The 19,202-nt window shown below is 44.0% G+C and overlaps 1 protein-coding gene across 2 annotated transcripts; it reads right to left on the reverse strand.

Annotated features, from left to right (window-relative positions):
- Positions 1 to 7,687: 7,687 nt before the first annotated feature.
- On the reverse strand, positions 7,688 to 16,251 carry CHRNA9 (cholinergic receptor nicotinic alpha 9 subunit). Of its 2 annotated transcripts, none has more exons than XM_087816904.1 (5): positions 16,167 to 16,251; positions 15,197 to 15,342; positions 14,104 to 14,258; positions 9,096 to 9,628; positions 7,688 to 8,229 (listed from the first exon to the last, which is right to left on the reverse strand). In XM_087816904.1, exons 1-5 carry the CDS (start codon positions 16,249 to 16,251, stop codon positions 7,688 to 7,690), a joined length of 1,461 nt encoding a protein of 486 aa, XP_087673030.1. The 2 variants fall into 2 exon arrangements, with proteins under 2 accessions (XP_087673030.1, XP_016063395.1); XM_016207909.2 differs by lacking the exon at positions 16,167 to 16,251 and adding an exon at positions 15,631 to 15,694.
- Between the last annotated feature and the right edge of the window lie 2,951 nt (positions 16,252 to 19,202).

Here is a 19,202-nt window from a genome sequence, read left to right on the forward strand (position 1 = left end):
ATAATTTTAATGTACCGCTGAATTCAGTTTACTAGTATTTTGTTGAGCAATTTTGTATCTGTGTTCATCAGGGATATTGGCCTATAATTTTCTTTTCTTGCAGTGGTATTTCTGGCTTTGGTATAAAGTTAATGCCTACCTTGTAAAATAAATTTGGAAGTGCTTTCTCCTGGTCCATTTTTTTGTAAGAGTTTGAGAAAAATTGATATAAATTCTTTAAATGTTTGGTAGAATTCACAGTGAAGACATCTGTCCTGCGCTTTCTTTTTTGGGAGGTTTTTGATTAGTGATTCAATCCCCTACTTGTTGTTGGTCATTTCAGATTATCTTTTTCTTCAGGATTTGGTCTTGGTAGTTTGTATGTTTCTAGGAATTTCTTATAGGCTGTCCAATTTGTTGGTGTATAATTATTCATAGTAGTCTCTTTATGAGCTTTTGTAGTTCTGTAATATTAGTTGTAATGTCTCCTCCTCCATTTATAATTTTATTTATTTGAGTCCACTCTCTTTTTTCCCTTGGTTAATCTAACTAAAGGTTTGTTAACTGTATTTCTTTCAAAAAACCAACTTTTGGTTTTGTTGATCTTTCCTATTGTCTTTCTAGTCTTTATTTCATTTACTTTTGTTCTAATCTTTGTTATTTCCTTCCTTCTGCTAACTCTGGAATTGGTTTGTTCTTTTTAGTTCCTTGAGGTATAAAGTTCCTGAGCAGACAGGAGTGGCCCAGACCATGGCTGAGAGGAGCTGGAACCAAACCACAAGTCTGTTTTAGAATCTGGATTTGGACCAAGGTTGGTGGGCTGCCTTTGAGCACACGGAGGAGCATGTCTCCCATGGGATCCCTGGACAGGCAGGACTGCTTCTGGATTGAAGTTGAAGGGGCTGGAACAGAGTCATAGGGCTGCTTCAGGATTGTGGTCAGACTCAGGAAAGTGGACCTACTTCCAGGGGCACAGATAAGCATGTCTCCTGGTAGGTCCCTAGGCAGACAGGTGTATTCCTGGCCATGGCTGGGAGGACTGGAGCCCAGTTACGGGGCCATTTCAGGGTCTACAGTCAGACTGAGGTTGATAGGCCATACCTCCCAGGTGGGTGTGTCTCCTGTGGGGTCCTTTGGCAGATGGTGCTGGTGGCAGGGACAAGGCAACTGGGGCTACAGTTGAATCCATTGGAGCTGTTTCTAGATCTGTAGCCAGGACCAGAGTTGGTGAGTTTGCCACTAACGAGACATGTGCCTGCCTTCTCAAAATGGCTCTCCTCAGCCTTTGGCTCCACCAGGGTTGTACAGTCTCCTGTCTAGATCCCACAAAGGCACTTCCATCTGTGAATGATGCCAAATTACTGTTGCTCAGGGGGAGCACGTGTAGGGGATCTCATTCCACCATCTTGCTGATGTCCTCTTAGTTTTTCTTACAGGATATATATTTTTTTATTTTGTTCTTTATATTTGAGTCTTTAATTCATTTTGAATTAATACTTGTATCTTATTTAAGAGAAAGGCCTCATTTATTTTTTAAATAGCCTTTCCCCACTGATTCAAACTAAGCCTCATGATCATGTATCAGATTCGCACATACACTGAGAATTTCTGAATCCTCAATTCATTTTTACTGATTTGGTTTGTTTCCTTGTTTGCCTTTGTCTATGTCTAGCCTAATCCTAATTTGTTGTGCTTATCTTGGCCTCCAATATCTTCTCAGGCAAGTACCCCTCACAGTCTTCTTTTGCAGATTTTTCTTGGTTTTTGGTATTTAGTATTCATTCTTCCATATAAACTTTAAGATTCAAGGTCTCAGGTGAGGATATATGTCTAGCTCAGCCTGCATCACATACCCAGGGTGGGAAGCCAGCTTTGTTCCTCCTTTTTGAACCATCAAATACCAAAGGTCTTATTTCTATCCCTCTTCTCATGATGAAGACCCCAATTGCTCCCAGAGGTTTCAGACTCTCACAGCAGAAAAGGTCTGATTACTTCTCTTGCAAGAGGTAGTAGGGTGGTTACTTTCTATGCCAAAAAGATCATTTATAGCCTCAGAGTGAACAAAGGAACACCTCTTAGCAGAGCAGCAGAAAAGAAAGCACACGTATACACATTTTTAATCTCTGCTATATCATATTAAGGAAGTTGGACTCTATCCAACTGTAGGTATTTAGCCATTTAAAAGTTTTAGGTGGGAGAGTCACAGGATCAGTTTGGCAGCAGTGGAGACGATAGAATAAAAGGGGAAGAAACTGGAGACAGGAGGCCCAGTTAAAGTACCACTGCAATAGTCCAGGCAAAAATGACAATGACCTGAAATAAAGCCATTGCTATGGGTATAGCAAGAAGTGGACTGATTAGCAGGCGGAATTGACAGGCTCAGTGACTGGTTTCATGTTGGGTTAGGTAAGGATCCAGAATGACTGCCTGATTTTTAGCCCAGGTGGTAGACTTGGTGTTGGTACAGCTAAATAACACAGAAACACAGGAGGGAGAGTGGACTTGGGTGGCAATGTAGATAATGAACTTAGGTTGGAACATGTTGAATTTGAAGGTCTATGAGACATTCAAGTGGCGATACTCAGTTGGCATGAAGATTATATTGGGTTTGGAGTTAAGCAGAGCACAAGACTGCACAAGTGGTTCTGAGAACCATCAGGATATAAATAGTCGTAAAAGGCATGGAGGAGGAGAACTGAGGATGGAACACTAAGGAACATTTACCAGAAAAGGAGGGACTGGAGCCAGCCAGGGGTTCTGAGAATGAGCCATTTAAGAAGCAGACAGTGGTAACACGCAAGATAAGAGGAAAAAAGTTCAAGAAGGAGGAAGGAGTCAGCTGTGTTGAAGGCAGCAGAGAGGCCTCAGACGCCTCCAGTGGATTTGGCCATTACCAAATATTGAATTTGGCTAGAGCGGTTTCAGGTAGGTGGGGTGAAAAGGAGCTACGTTTTAAATGTAGAGTGAAGGAATATGCCAGGTGTCTCCCCTTTGTCCCTCCAGATCCATGCTCTCCCTTTCACCACTTTGCTCCCTGTCCCAAATATAAGGCAACATCAAAATATTCCCATGACTCCACTGAGTTTGGCCAGTGCTGAGCCCTGGAGACTGGAGGGGAGATGAAGAGTGTAGTGGTGATAGAGTCCCTCAATTCCTTCCTTAGAGTCTGCTGCATTCACTCAACTGAAGGTCACAGCTCTCTGCAGCTGGGTTCAGGTAATCACCCCCTTCTGCCTCCTTTCAGGCCTCAGAGTGGTAGTAACTCTGCCCTGCTAGTTCTGGGGGTTTCTACCATCCCTGTGTTTCTCTACATCCTGCCTACACCTTTATAAATAGTTCTTTATTAAACCTCCCTTGAATTATCCTAATCTGAACACACCATCCATGTCTTGCTGGAATCCTGAATGATGAGGGGAGAAACCTTGGCTGGAGACGGTAAAAAGATAGAAATACACAAAGATGGGACAGAGGTTTTTATCATGGGAGTTATTTTTTAAGGGTTGGAGGGTCTTGTGTATATTGGCAAGCTTTTGAAGTTTTTACAGCTAGGATCTACTCCAAAGATGTGATCTGAGAGGAAGGAAGAAATGGGTAGAGAGCTCTTTGTGAGCCTCGGGAGTTGATGACATTACAAGTGGCCTCACCACTGTTGCTCAAGACGTTCTAAAACCTGTGTTTCTGGTTTGACCAAGACAGTCCATCTGCCAAGTTTGCCCGTGGCTGGTTTGGCAAGTGTTGGTTTGAGCAATGAGCTGATGGAAAAGTAGAGAGTGTGACGAAGGAGAAGGAACAAAGGTCAGGACCTCAACAAACCCAGCACACCTCCGTGCACCAACAGTCAGCCAGTAAATGGAGTCATTGGTGCTTTTAAACTTTGCAAGGCCCTGCCTGACCTGGCCCTTGTTCTTCTATCTCTTCGGGTCACTGATTCCATCGTGCCCCTCTGTCTCTCTGGCCTCCTTTCTCTTTCTCAAATAATAACAAGCTCTGCTCTGCCTCTAAGCTTGAACTCTGTCCTTTCCATTGCCTGCAACCTGGCACTTTCCCAGCTCGTATAATGGCAACTCCTCCCCCTCAGATCTCATATTAGCACCACTTCCTCAGCAGGCCAACTGCCCAATCCAAGCCCGTCCCGCTTTGTTACTCCCCTCCAGCAGGCCCTAGGCTCCTCTTTCATAGCAGCCACGTCATAAAATTGATTGAGGTGAATTTTATTGAGAAAACCTCCTATATTTTCTTATAAGCTTTTTGTCTTTACATCTAACTCTTTAACCCACCTGGTATTTATTTTTATACATTGCATAGGATGGGCACCCTGTCACAGTCTGCACCTCTCTGGCATTTTGCTGGTCCCTCCTACAGCTCTTCCTTTCGCTCACTCATCCATTCTGCGATTGTTTAATTACTAATGACGGTCTGCTATGCCCTTTAATGCACACAAAGGATAAAAAGAGAATGTCCTTATCACAAAGGGTAAGAAGAAGAATGACAGAGCTTCTGGGCCTAGGCCTGGAGAGGAACTGAATAGACTTGGGGGAGCAGATATGTGAAAGGAGAAACGACAGCTTAACAAGGTAAATGCTTTGATGACGCATGATGTTTCTGAGCTCTGGAATTCTGGCAAAGTATGTGTTTCCATTCATTTCACTCTCTCACAGTTTGTATAACACTGTGTTCTACCCACTGAAATCACTTTAACAATTAAAATTTTTAAAAATATGTTTTTATTGATTTCAGAGAAAGGAAAGAGAGAAACAGAAACATCAGTGATAAGACTCATTGATGGGCTGCCTCCTGCACGCCCCCTACTGGGGATCGAGCCCACAACCCAGGCATGTGCCCTGACAGGGAATCAAACTGTGACCTCTTGGATCATAGGTCGATGCTCAACCACTGAGTCATGCTGGCCAGGCTTTAACAATTAAATTGAGTGTACATCTTTTTTTTAAGCTTTCGCTTTTTTCCAAAGTTCCAAATGTATGTTCAGCTGCTTACTAGATCTCCACCAGGATGTCCCATAAGCATTTCTGTTTCAAGGTGTCCTCAACAGAATTCTTTCCTCCAGAACCTGGTCTTCCTTTATTCTTCATCTCTACTGTGACTCATTTTCTTATTCCTACCATTTTGGGTCAAGCTTTCATTAACTCTTCCTTGAATTGGTTAAAAAAATGCAAAACAAACAAACAAACAAAAAAACATTCCAACAGATCTCTCTGCCTCTTCTACCTTCTCTCTACAATCTCATAGTCAACCACCACAGTCTTATTTCTGAAACACAAATCTGATTCTCCCACTCCCAATGTTTTCAGGATAAAGTTCATTATTTTTTTTAGCATGGCTCAATAGAATCACTTCAATCTGGCTATAGTCAAATCTATTCCAAACAAATAATCTAAAATATGGAAAAGGTTATATACACAGAGTTGCTCATTGACCTATATTAGCTTTCTATTGCTGTTGTAACAAATTACCACAAATGTAATGACTTAAAACAATACAAAGGAAAAATGGAAAGATCCCTGGACTTTGTAACTGCGGATTTATTTTTGTGTAGATGAATAATCTCTGCTGTTTAAGTCATGGTCCAGTCGGTTTTCTGTTATTTGCAGCCAAATGCAACTGAACCAATAAAAGTACTTCTGTAATTAAAATAGAGAAGAAAAACTGTCTGATTCCAAGTTACATTTTCCCAATTCCTTATAGTCTATTCCATGAATAGACTAAGGCCTCTGTTCGTCAAAGCTCTGCTCACGCTCTTTTCCTTAATGCCTTTTAATGCCTACCCCACTTCTTTCTCTGTATAGCAAACTCCTACTCATCCTGCAAAGCCCAGCTCAAATGTTATAACCCCACAAAGTCTTTCCCCAGCTTTCTATTTTGCCCATGCTTCCACGATAGCACTTTTTACACTGTATTGTATTTGCCTATTTTCTTGACTGCCTTCTTTAATGAACTGCAAGCAACATGAACTTCTCTAATGAACTGCAAGCAACTGGAGGGTTAAAACCATGTTTTGTACTTGTTCCCTCCAAGGCTGACATAGCACTCAGTATATAGTAGATGTACAATAAATGTTTTTCAAATAAGTAAACAGAAGAATAACAAACAGTGTCTACATGTTTAAACCAAATACCATCCTCTCTTTCCTGGGAAAACCCCTGACTTCTCTCCACTTCTGTTCCTCTGTTTGCTTTTAACTGGTAAAAGAAGAGTTGAGTTGGAAATTAGGAAGTGGGTATTAGCAATTGGATCATTTTAATCAAGTGGGTGTTGGGGGGAAATTTGAAAACACATTTTATTGAAAGTAGGAAAAAAGTTGAGAAGCATAAGAAGTAATTTAGGGCAGAAATTCAGAATTCAGAATGAGAATCCCTCAGTCTCTCCTATCCTAAATCATGATCTGCCATGGCTAAGAGCAATGTGGCTTTAGCAGACCTGGCCCGAACTCAAAGTCACCATCCTGAAGGTTTGAATCCCAGCTCCACTCACCACCTAGTTGGATGCTGAGGAGGTAGGTTACATATGTCCACCTTCCTCTGACACAGTTTCTTCCTCTGGGAAAGAGGTCTAGAAAGACCTGCCTGCCTGACTCACAGAATGCTGTGCAGGTCAAAAGGGATCAGATGCCTTATGCATGAGATTTGCTATAACATCAAATGCACATGTGAATCATGTAGCTTTTTTACATGTAGGAGAAACTCAATAAATGTTTGGTAAATAATTGAATAAATGAATGAGCCCAGTTCACTGACAATCAAAGACCAAATGGAGGAAAAACTTCATCTTTACAGTTTATGTAAAACATCACCAACATATATGATATCATCATTACAAAGAAAGCTCTCTTCCCCATAGTTGCTGATCCATAGGCTTTCTTTGTGTTCCATTACTTGAGATACAGCTTGAAATGCACCATGCCTGAAAAAGGTAACATCAAGACTTAAAGCACAGCAAGGAATATGTGACTATTTTCTTTTTAATATTTTTTATTGAAGATTTTTCTTCTCTTTTTTTTTTAGAGAGAGAAAGGAAAGGAGAGGGAGAGAGAAGAACATCAATGTGAGAGTGAAACATGAATCAGCTGCCTCCTGCACGCCCCCTACCAGGGATCGAGCCCGCAACCCAGGCACGTGCCCTGACCCGAATGGAACCGGCAAACTTTGGAACCTGGTGATGCCCAACCAACTGAGCCACACTGCCCAAGGTGACTATTTTCCTTTTTTTAAAAGCATGTTTTAATAGGAACTAAGGGGAGAATTAGTTCATTTTGTTTTAACTTTTGAACAATAACGTAGTTTGCTTTGTTATTTGCACGGCTAAACGGGAGAGTCATTGTGTGGTCTAGAAGCCAGCCACTTAACACTAGGGCAGGCCGTATGAGTCCTCCTCTGTTTCTGTCATAATCCTACCCTTGTGATTTTGGACCTCGAGGTACATGCCCTTGACCAGAATTGAACTCAAGACCCTTCAGTCCACGGGCCGATGCTGTAAGCACCAATCCAAACCAGCTAAGGCAGTGCCTATAATATTGATTTCAAGTTAAAAATAAAAAGTAAAGACAACATAATACCTAAATTATAAATTATATATATATGTGTGTGTGTGTATGTGTGTATTTGTGTATATATGTATTATATATGACTTGGAAGAATTATTAACATAGATCACAGAAAATTCTATTAATTTATTCCCACATACCAAACGCCCACTAATCTGCTCTTGCTATGATCAAAACAGTCATCACAAACACCATAATGAAAAAAATCCACATGAAGAATCGGTCTATGACTTTTGCAACCTTCTTCCATTCAGTCCCCTTGGAGTTGGTGGCCTTGTGGTCTTTGAGGCACTTGGCAATGTATTCGATATTCCTCGTCAGCACTTTGTATCGTGCACAGTAGCTGTCGGCATCCTGCAGGTTCTCACCCTGGTACCTCAGGTCATTCTTCAAGAGTCTGTTCGTTTCCTTCTTTCTGGGAAGGTCTTTGTTCCGTGCTGCTTTCAGATTAGGCTCTGGAAGTTTGCCATAAACCTTCGTGAGGTGGCCCCGCTCCCTGTCACGGCGGGGGCTGAGGCAGTTCTCGCCCACGTCGTAGACGAACAGGATCCTGGACATGTATTTCAGGATAACCACCCTGGCCCAGTGTGGCACTGGCCGGGCCTCGGCCCCACAGAAGTGGATATTCATCACCATAATGGTCAGGGCAGTGGAGGCTGTGATCAAGGCCATCGTGGCTATGTAGTATTTGCCTGAAAAAGACCAACAACCAAGTCAGCTTAAAACCGTCCCCATGTTTGGCTCAAAACACAAACACTTTTTCTAAGGAAGCTATATACACTAGTGGGTACTAGTATAGACTTTTTTTTTTTTAGAGAGGAGGGGAGAGGAAGAAAGAGAGATAAACATCAATGCAAAAGTGAAACATCGGTCGGCTGCCTCCTATAGGACTACCACTGGGGATTGAGCCCCACAACCCAGGCATGTGCCCTGACCTGGGATCGAACAAGCAACCCTTTGGTGCATGGGATGACGCACCACTAACTGAGCCACACCAACCAGGGCTAATAGAGACTTTTGAACCAAATGTCCTGGGTTCAAATCCCAGCTCTGTCACTCACTCAACTTGTGGCCTGAAACAGAGTTATATAATCCTGCTAAACCTCAGCTTCTTTCTTTGCAAAATGAGTGTAATAGTAGCATCTAACTAATAGGAATATGGTGAGGCTTAACTGAGGTGACACTGCTGAGGACTTGTTCAAACAGATGCCAGCCAGCCCTCACCCCCGGAGTTTCTAATTCGGTAGATCGAGGGTGGGCCCTGAGAATTTGCTTTTCTAAAACGCTGCTGATGCTGTGGATCTAGGGACCACACTTTGAGAACCACTGCTCTAAACTATATTGCCCCTCACTCTTCTTTTGGGTCAATCTGGAGGCCATAAGACCAGTTTTGTTTCCAATAGCCACATCTGTATTCAGAGGTGTGCCAACTGAAGACACTAAATGAAATATCTGACAGCCTGTGTTGAGTGTGAAGCTGGACTGATTGTTATAAGTTTAAAGGCACAGATATAACCGCAGTCACTACAAAATTAGGCTCAAAGTGTCAGACACTCACCTATCAGAGGGACATTTTCTGAGGCCGGCATGATCTCTGCCACCATGAGCTGAAATACTGTCATGGCCAACAGGATGGTCACTCCCAGGGAGACCTTTTCCCCAGAGGCTGCAGGAAGGTAAAAACTCAGGGGAGCCAGAAAAGATATGAGGACGCAGGGAATGAGGAGGTTGACGATGTAGAAGGAGGACCTCCTCTTCAGGAGGAGCGTGAATGTCACGTCGGGGTAGGGCTCAGAGCAGCAGCCGTAGGAGATCACGTTCTTCACAGCAGGCATGCCGTGGACCTCCCACTCCACGTCTTCAATGAAGTCGGAGAGGTCTCCGCTGTCCAGGGCGTTGAATATGTCCACCTGGTTGCCATTGTAGGTCCAGGAGCCGAAGGTCAGGTTGCACTGCTGGTTGTCAAAGGGAAAGTAGGTGACATCCACCACACACGAGCTTTTGGTGATGGCCGGTGCATCCCACGTGATCAGCCCATCATACCGCAGGACCACATTGGTGTTCACGGGCTCGGAAGATTCGTCGTCAGCCCTGGAGGTTAGAGGAGGAAGATGAAAGCAGCTTGTTGGAAGAACTCACCAACTTCCTGCTCCAGACAGCTCATCACCCTGTGCCCATCACTTCGATGTCTTGGGCAATGGGTCACCATTCTCATATCACTTTGGTTTGAAAATCTGGCGTCAACTCTAATTTTCTTTTCTCCTCTGTCTCCTGTGACTAGTGAGGTGCAAGTTATCTTGGATCCTTCTTTTAAAACATCTCTGCTCTATGTCCCTTCTTCTCTATTCCCAATGCCACTCTCTTGGTCCAGGTATAAGGATTTATAAATCCAGACAGAAAGTAAACCTGTTAAAGCTAAAATCTGAAAGGGAGGCTCTGCTTACCTGATTTTGTTAACTTTGGGCACAAGAATATTAAGGTAACTTAGTTGCTGTTGGAAGAGTTGTACATGTTTATTGTAGAACATTTGGAAAACAAGAAAAAAATTCATTCATCCATAATTTAAGAGAGAATTTATTCTGGATAAATTTTCTTTTTGCTTTGTCAACATTTACGCCTGGCATTTTGGGGCGCCAAAGTTTTATTTTCCTTTAGGGAATAACTCTTTCTCCACCATCATTGCAGTGATGGACTGTTGATCAAGCTATAATAGGAGCTACGACCTGTCCAGGGACAGCCAGCCAAAGATAACTCTATAGGAAGGGAGCAAGGGAATGTATACCCTGACCTCACTTTCTTTTCTCCCATTAATTGCCCTTTGGTGCTCCCCATTCACCAAACCCAACCAGAAGCCAGAGGGCAAAGGAGCCCACCATCTCAGGGGCAGTTAAAGACATTCTTATGTATTCACTTCATGAGCAATATCTTATTGTTTTATCTCCCTGGTTTCTCTGATCATAGTATTTTGTAGCTCAAAACTTGCAATGGCTTCCTATTGTCCACCAGATACTCCCAAGCCTCCTGAGTTTAGTGTCCCAGATGTTCCATGATCTACTCCCATCCCACTTTCCAGCCTGGTGTCTCCCACAGCCTCCTTCACCCACACTCCAACAACCAAGGCTGAAATCCTAGCACACCCGGTGAGTTTCCCTCTTTCCCTCACTCTTTCTTCTATCTGTAATATTCTGCACGTACAATTCTTTTTTTTTTTAAATATCTTTATTGATTTCAGAGAGAGGAAAGGAAGGGGAGAGAGAGGAAGAAACATCAATGATGAGAGAGTCATTGATTGGCTGCCTAGCCCGCAACCCGGGCATGTGCCCTGACCGGGAATCGAACCCTGATCTCCTGGATCCTAGGTCGATGCTCAGCCACCGAGCCACACCCGGCCGGGCTGCATGTACAATTTTAATACATATTTCAAGACTCACCTCCTAAAACATGATTGCATGTCAACTGTAATAAAATTTTAAAATAAATAAAAGTAAATTTTAAAAAAGACCCACCTCCTATGACAAGCCTTCCCTGACTCTCCAGTAGATGAAATGTCCATCTTTGAAGGGCCATGTAACTTTATTTCTATGTCATAAGGAATTTACATTTTTTACCCTGTATTACCATTTTTTACATACATTCCTTATTAGAGTGTTCCTTGAGGCCAGAGACTGAGTTTTAACATCCTAATTTATTCCTCAACAAACTACAGAATGCCTTGACCCAAAGAAAGACTTAACAAAGAAAGGTAAGTAAGTAGGTAAACGGGTTGGTTGAATAATTAGGGCTCATTCTCCTTCAGAAAGGGCTGTGACATCATAGATCACAGAGGGATTTTGGTTCAAAACCTGGTTCAGGTTTTATGACCTCGAGCAAGTTACAGTTCTATCACTCACCTGTAAAAGGAGGCATTGTAATACCTTAAAGTTATTTTTTCTTCTTATTTATTAAATTTATTTTTTATTATTTTATTTTTTATTCTTTTTAAATTTTATTTAAGTAAATAACTATATGTATTAATTTCTTATTGCTATTGTAACAACTTTCCACAAACCTAGTGGCTTTAAACAATACAAATTTAACATCTGTATAGTTCTAGGGGTCAGAAATCCTAAAATCATGATGTAGACAAGGCTGCCTTCCTCTGGGGCCCTGAAGGATGGCCCACTTTCTAGGTGGCCTGCACTCCCTGGGGCAGGGCTCCTTGCTCCTGTCATTCTGCCCCTGCTTCCCTCCGGCATCTCCAGCTCGGACCCTCCTGTCCCTCTTCTGTAAGGACTTGGGTTTACATGGGGCCCCTCCGGGTAATCTCATCTCACATCCTTAATTTCATCACATCTGCAAAGTCCCTTTTGCCACGTAAGGTAACATATTCACAGGTGTCAGGGAGTAGGATGTGGACACTTCGGGGCTGTTACTCCGTCTACCAGGCTTGGTCAGGCCCCGACTCTGCCTGACACATAGTAAGCGTCCAACGTGTGTTACCTTCTCTCCCCCTTCCCTCTGTTTCCAACTGGGCCCCATGGTCTCAACTAGAACGTAAAAAATCACAGGGACAAAATTTCAAAATGGGGGTTGAGAGAAGAGTATGACCCTAGGAGAACGTTTCGCTGGTTTCCCCCTTTTCTTCCCCTTCCCGGGCCACTCAGTGCCCTTCGCAGCCCCTCCTCCCCGTCTGCAGCTGGTCAAAGGCTGAGCTGGGCTCAGCCACCTGGCCCCTGGGCACACAGGCCTTCGGGTGGGGGCTGGGAGAGTCCCAGCCCAGAACTGGAGGAGTGGGCCGGTGCAGGAGAGGACGGCGAGGGCCGCCGGCCTTTCAGTCGCCAGAGTGCCCGGCCCCTCGGCGCAGACTTGTCTGTTTACTCAGCCCCGCAATCCATCCCCCTTTCCAGCTCCAGTGCCTCTGGCTTTCAAGTGTCCCCCTTTCCTCTCTTCCATGTTATAAGCAAATCCCCTTTCCTTCCAGGGCAAACTTCCCTTGAGTACTGTGATTCCTTTCCCCCCAAGTCTCCGCAGGGTTTCGCCTCTCCCTCCATCTCTCTTAGCCTCTCTGGTCCCTCCAGTCCCTTCCCAGCTTTGTTCCCAAGCCTCTACTATCACCTCCCTTCCTCCCAGGAACCTCCCCAATCTCCTCTCTTTCCACAGCCTGCTCTCAAGAGTAGCTGATGCCCGCTGCTGTAACTTCCCCATCTCGCTCGCACTCTCCCACTCTGGCTTCTTCCCAGCGTGTTCCCTTTCAGAGGTCATTCATGACTTGCTAAGAGGCAAATCCAAAGAGCTCTTCTAAGTCTCTGTCCTGCTCAACTCTTCCCGCGCATTCTCCACTTGGCTGCTCCCTAGACATCCTTTCTCCCCTGGTCTCTATGACACAGCTCTCTCAGTCCTTCTACCCCTTTTTTGTAAGGGGCCAAAGAGTTTCTGACATCTCTACCCCTGACCTTCTTTCCAGGTTTAAGACTTGCCTTTGCAATTCTGTATTGGTCATTTCCATGTGGATGTCCCTTTGTTCCCCCAACGGAAAAAGTCCCCCACCAAACTCATCACCTCTTTTTCCAAACTTGTTCCTCTTTCTCCTTCATTTTCAATCCCATCCAAAAGTTTCGCTGTCCTCTCAATCATCTAGGCCAGTGATTTTCAACCTTTTTATCCCATGGAATACACAAATGAATCCTAAAGTTCTGCAGCACACCAAAATATATATTTTTGCCAGTCTGACCCAAAAAAAGTATAATTTTGATTCATTCACACCAGACAGCTATTATGTTGGCTGTTGTCATTTTTAAATTTGACAGTCTAGGGGAAAAGAGGTCAGTGCCCCTGACTAAATAGTCAGGTATTGCATGTTTTATTTTTATTATTATTTTATATATATATATATCTTTATTGATTTCAGAGAGAGGAAAGGAGAGGGAGAGAGAGAGAGAGAAACATCAATGATGAGAGAGCCTGCAACCCGGGCATGTGCCCTGACAGGGAATCGAACCCCGATTGCCTGGATCCTAGGTCGACGCTCAACCGCTGAGCCACGCCCTGCCAGGTAGATATTGCATGTTTTAAAGATTCTTGCATCACACCGGTTGAAAATCGCTGGGTTGGAGTGACTTTGAGACTGGCCAGAAGATGCCAAGAATCCAAGAGAAGTGGAGTTTAGAGAAGGTGGGGGGTGCGGTGGTTTGACACACATCGCGTTGCTAGCTTAAGCATGAGGGGAAAGAAAGGATGGAGGCGGACGGCAGGGGGCGAAGGTGGGGACAAGAGAAGAGAGCTGATAGAGCCTGCACTTCTAGCCTCCGGAACTGTGAGCTAACACCTTTCTGTTGTTTAAGCCCCCAGTTTGGGGTATTTTGTTACAGTAGCCCTAGAAAACCAATACAGCCCCTGTACAGTTCTTACCTAAAAGGGGGAAAGTAGCTCTAAGCTTTTATGAGTTATTATTTTATCATCTAAGATTTTATGACCATCATTTTAAGGCCTAGGAATGGATACTTGACTTACACGTGTTTTAAATATTCCTTCTTTGTTTTGTTTAAATCCTGTTAAATCAACAAGCTCATTCCTGAGACACTACTGACTTGTTATACAGGACGATGTCCGGCCTCCACACCAGGTCGCTGGGGATCCTGATGGAGTCCAGTCCGTCGTACTGGTTTCGGTCCCACGTGAGATACGCATCATGCCAGATTTGGCGGATCCATAAATAGGCGGTCAGAATTTGGTTCCTTTCATCCTGCACAATTAACCCAGATAATTTTGTTCAGTGGACACCCCAGCTGAATGCCTTCTGTCTCTAGAACACTTGTCCGTCACACGGAAATTCCAAGAGCACTAATCTATTTTCTATAAGTGAGAGATTTCTCAGTCTACCCCCTTGATTGACTGACAAGATTATATTTTTTCCTGCTTCATTTAGTGTTCAGAATGTAAAGTGGACAAACATTTAAGTCATCAGATCTTTGCATGTAATCAACTGCCCAAATTTCTCCAAAAGTGATCAGCTAGTGATTCATTTGAATGAGAAAGTCAGGAAATATTTATAATAGACAGAAGAAAAGTCTTTTGAGATTCATAATTTTATGTAATTAAACACATATAAGCACTAAATAAAGTATGTCATCTTAAAACACCACCTTTGTTTTTTTAATTGAAATAAAATTCACATAACATAAAACTCACCATTTTAACCATTTTAAAGGGGATTTACATTTTAACCCTTCAGTGGCTTCCAGTACATTCGCAATGTTGTACAACCATCATGACTAATTCCAGAACATTTTATCACCCCTAAAAAGAAACCCTAAGCCCATCAAGCAACCACTCCCTGTTTCCCTGTCCTTTCCACAGCCCCTGGCAACAGATACTCTGCTTTCTGTCTCTATGGTTTTGCCTATTTTGGACATTTCATAGAAATGAAATCATACCATATGTAACACCATCTTTCTTTAGATGATCTAAGACTGTTACTGTCAATGGCCAGGATAGGTAACATTCAGTGAAATTAATTTCGTAGAATGCTTCCTTTGCCTGGTGTCCCCTTCTCTCACCAGCTCACACACAGAGCTGTCTGTTCTCATTCCCTCTCAGATTCCCAGTTAAAACATCCCTTTGGAAAGCACTCTTAGTTTCATTTAAGCAACATGCCAAGGAGTTCCTGCTTTGTGTACTCACCATGTCCTTAATCTGAGACAGTGTGATCTGCAGTGTGACATTCAGGACCTTATCTGTATCTTCTACTGGACGAAGAGCGTTGGAATAATCCTCAAAAAGGTCATTAAACAACTTCTGGGCATATTTCCCATCTGCTGTTTCTACAACTGCTCAAAAAGAGGGACCTGGATCAATATTCAGTGTCGTGTGTATTTCAAGGCAAAGAACAACAGACTGAGGACTGGAACTGGGGAGGACCCAGCATCAGCTGGGGCCAAGCTTTGGTGGTGAGAGTTTTTTCTACCATGCCCTACCGGGATCAGTGTGAGTCAATAAGAAGCACAGGACACTTCCCTGCAGTTAGACCACTGGTTCTGTTTCCTGGCCGACCCCACCTCCCACCGAAGAAGTGGCCCCGGTGAGCAGAGATGGTTACCCACCCACCAGTCTCCTACCTCTCAGTCTGGAAGCAGCAAAGTAAATCCAACAAAAGGAGATGCAGGAATGGGGCCAGTTCATCTTTTTTCTGAGCCTCTATAAATTCCCAGCCAGGCAGTGGGTCTTCCACTTCCCTCCCTGAATGGGAAGGGTCTGGGCACAAAGATCCCACTCTGGGGCAGTCTCGGCAGCCGATGGAGAGTTCAGGTTTGTGTTGCACAGAGAGCCCCAGGTCCTGAGATCCCTCCCCTCCGGTAATCGGAGACTGGCAGGGCCAGCAGCTGAGATGCCAGGAGTCCCAGGAGGGTTAGGTCAAGTAGTGCTGCTCTGGGAAGACCATTCCAGTTGGGGGTCCCTGGCCACCCTCAGCAGCAACATCCAGACCAAACTTTTGGGGAAGGAAAGATAGGTGCCCAACACCCTTGAGATTTCATGTGAAAAGAATGGGTACTTTCTACCCCTGCAGCAAGCAGGTTCATCCGTGTCCGGCTGAGGGAAGCTGAACAAGCCAGCCCCCGGGCCGCCATCTGGAAAGGCCCTGTGCACTCTGAGCAGCATTTGAAGGGGGAAAGAGCAGCAGTTCTGTGATCTCCCGAAAAGATTGGCCTTTGGCTCTCCTCTCTGCCTTCTGCTTTCATCCCTGCTCCAGTTGTCCCAGTGGTCATGGGGAGTATGTGTGAGTCTGGTGTGGGGGTGGGGTGTGGCTAGGAGAGCAGCACTCACCCCCTTCAGAAGCAGCAGCACTGTGATTTGGACCTGGGTTAGATGGCCAGCCCAAACCCTTTCTAGCTCTGTAATACTGAGCCTTCCTGAACTGGAAGAATATTGTGTCCCCTCTCCCAGAGTTACCAGGATGCTGTCTGCGAAAGCACTTTGAAAATTGTAAAGTACCATGTAAATGTTTGTGATTTTCCCCTTGGATCAGCCTTGCAGATCCAGAATTGCCATATCTACCAAGACACCCAGGGTTTACTAGCCCAAAAAAATGGCTCAAAGACTACTCAGCAAATCAGCATGACAGTGATTCAAAAGTAACCAAGAATGATATCCCCTCACATTGAATGTTACTTCATATAATTTTACAGCCTTTTCTCAAATGTGATCTAATTTTGCTCCCACAAAAGAACATCAATTTTCAATTGCCATAGCCTGCCCTCCTCTCGCCTAGGGAAAGAGCCTTGGAAACTCAAATTAAGATCTTTCAGTTGCCTGGAATTAAAGCAAAGAAATTGGATAGCTCTAGTTCCTTAGGTGACAGCCGGCAGATGAGTCACCCTGTCCCTCTTCAGGAATATATCCTCCGAATGGAACAGACACTTAAGCCGTCAGCTAGATGTATTTCTTAATTGCCTGTACCCTTGTGTTGATTGTGAAGACATTATTTTCCTGACGCCCTAGTCTGACTCACCCATCAAATGACACAATTCCTAATGCCCACGCTCAGGTGTCCTTCAACAAACCTCTGCTCTGGGATCTCAGAGGCTGAAGGCACTTTTGAAATTGAATTGAATGTCTCCTTTTCACATGTAAAACCTGAGGCCCAGAGATGCCCAGTCAGTAGCTCTTCCTTAGTTCCAAACCAGAAAGAGAGAGAGAGAGAGACCTGTAATGTGGCCCCATAGCTTGCAAGACACTACTGGAAGGAGAAATCCATTGAATTCACTATTTAGAGTTCAACAAGGCTAAAAATCAGGCAGATACGCTTTAGACTGATTTTCTAAAATATGGGCTCAGACAACAAAAACAATCTGAATAAACCTCAGCCATCCAGAAATGTGGAACCTCCTAGGTACACCCCATTTCCTGCACATCCATCGATTTAGGATCGGTCCTTTCTATTGCCATGTTAATTCTGGTTCACAGAGCACTAAACTATTTCAGTTGCGAGGTTCATGATTCTCATGCCAGCAGCTACCTTTCCCCAGCTCATGGATAGAGCTTCTGAACAGCATCTCACCAGTCTGTGCAAAATCACCCCCTGAGGGAGTATCCTCTGGCCAGAAATAAGAGATCCACAGTTCAGAGAATTTCTAGAGCACAGAAATCATTTCAACATTTGGGAATCAGCAGCCCCTGCCACAATAAAGCAGTCCAGCCATTTCAGATTTGCAGGGAGCCAAATCCTCCCCTATGGACCATCCAGCATTTGTTTATGCCAAATATGATATTAAGGTATTAGAGACATTTCATAAGATCTTAATATTCTTAAACACAATTTTTATTATGTAAGCAATACACGCCTAGCGTAGGAATTTTAGAAAGTATAAAAGGCACAATGCAGAAAAAGGTCAACCAGAAGAACCCAACCAGGCTGAGATAAACAGGGTTATGCAGTGGCCATCTTTTTAAAATGTTCATGGGCTGGGTTGTCATGTCCTTGAGATCTGGAAGGGCACAGACCATGAGCAGAACTCTGTGTTTCTCCATACAGATCATGAGCACATAGAAGTGCTGGGGATGCTTCTAAATACTCTTTTCTTGCTCTCATGGATTGCATTGCAGTTCACACGCGGTCTATCTTGAATGGTCTCCCATCCTCTCCTGTCCCTCTCCCCTCCCCTCTGGGTCCCTGTTCTACCTTTTTTGGTTGAAGCTGCTGAGAACCCTTTGCCCAGTGGGGTCGCATCTCCTGGAGGACCCCAGGCTCCATTCCAGGAGGCTGTATTCCAGTCCCTTAGAATAGATCCCCTCCCTGACAAAGAATCCTAGTGAATTATTCTGCTAAAAGGCCCTCTCCCAGTAGCAGAGGGGAAAGCGTGAGCACGAAGGGGTAAAGTGGACAAATACCTTCATTCTGCTTCCTGTATTTTTTTAACAAAAATTGCAAAACTCAAACATAATGTAAAGGATTCCTCCCCACACAAAATAATATGGCATGAATATTTTCTCCATTTCATTAAACCTAGAATCAGAATTTTTTTACCCATGAAGAACTCTTGGAGACAATCTAGTTGATCTCCCTCATTTTTCAAATGGAAAAACTGAGGACCAGAGAGGGGGTAGATGGGAAAGGATTCTGAATCTCCATCAAGAGCCAAGTCAGGGACTCTCAGCCTCCCCTAGGAGCCCAAACTCTCGGCAGAGGAGAGCTGTCCTGGGTGCTCAGAGCTGTGACACCTACTAACCACTGCTTCCCAACTCACTGAAATCGCAGGCGATGCCCCATGGGCCTCTGTGCCCAAACACGTTTTGCTGCTGCTTTCTAAATTTGCTGGATACATCCTGAGCATGTGCCTCAAAATTAAAAAGTCAGATTCTTTGAAGGAGTGGTCTCCCAATTCTTTCACCATGCACCGGAGTTTGGGATAAAGGCTGGTAGCTGGGATGCCAAGTCATGTCCAAAGGGCTACCCATTAAGGCAGAGCTTCTTTCTGTCTTTGTTTTCATAATCAAGAAAAGCAGCATAATATCGAGTTCAAAGTATAAACTCTGGAGTCAAACTGCTTGTATTCAGGCCCACCTGCTACTTACTAGCTATGTAACTTTGGGCAGGTTACTTAACCTCTCTATGCCTGTTTCTTTATCTATAAAATAGGGGCAATTATAATTGTGAATGCCTCTTAGGGCTGTTTTGAGAACTAAATAAGCA

The sequence above is a fragment of the Miniopterus natalensis genome, chromosome 1 (genome assembly GCF_054644295.1).
Source record: "Miniopterus natalensis isolate mMinNat1 chromosome 1, mMinNat1.hap1, whole genome shotgun sequence".
Taxonomy (NCBI): domain Eukaryota; kingdom Metazoa; phylum Chordata; class Mammalia; order Chiroptera; family Miniopteridae; genus Miniopterus; species Miniopterus natalensis.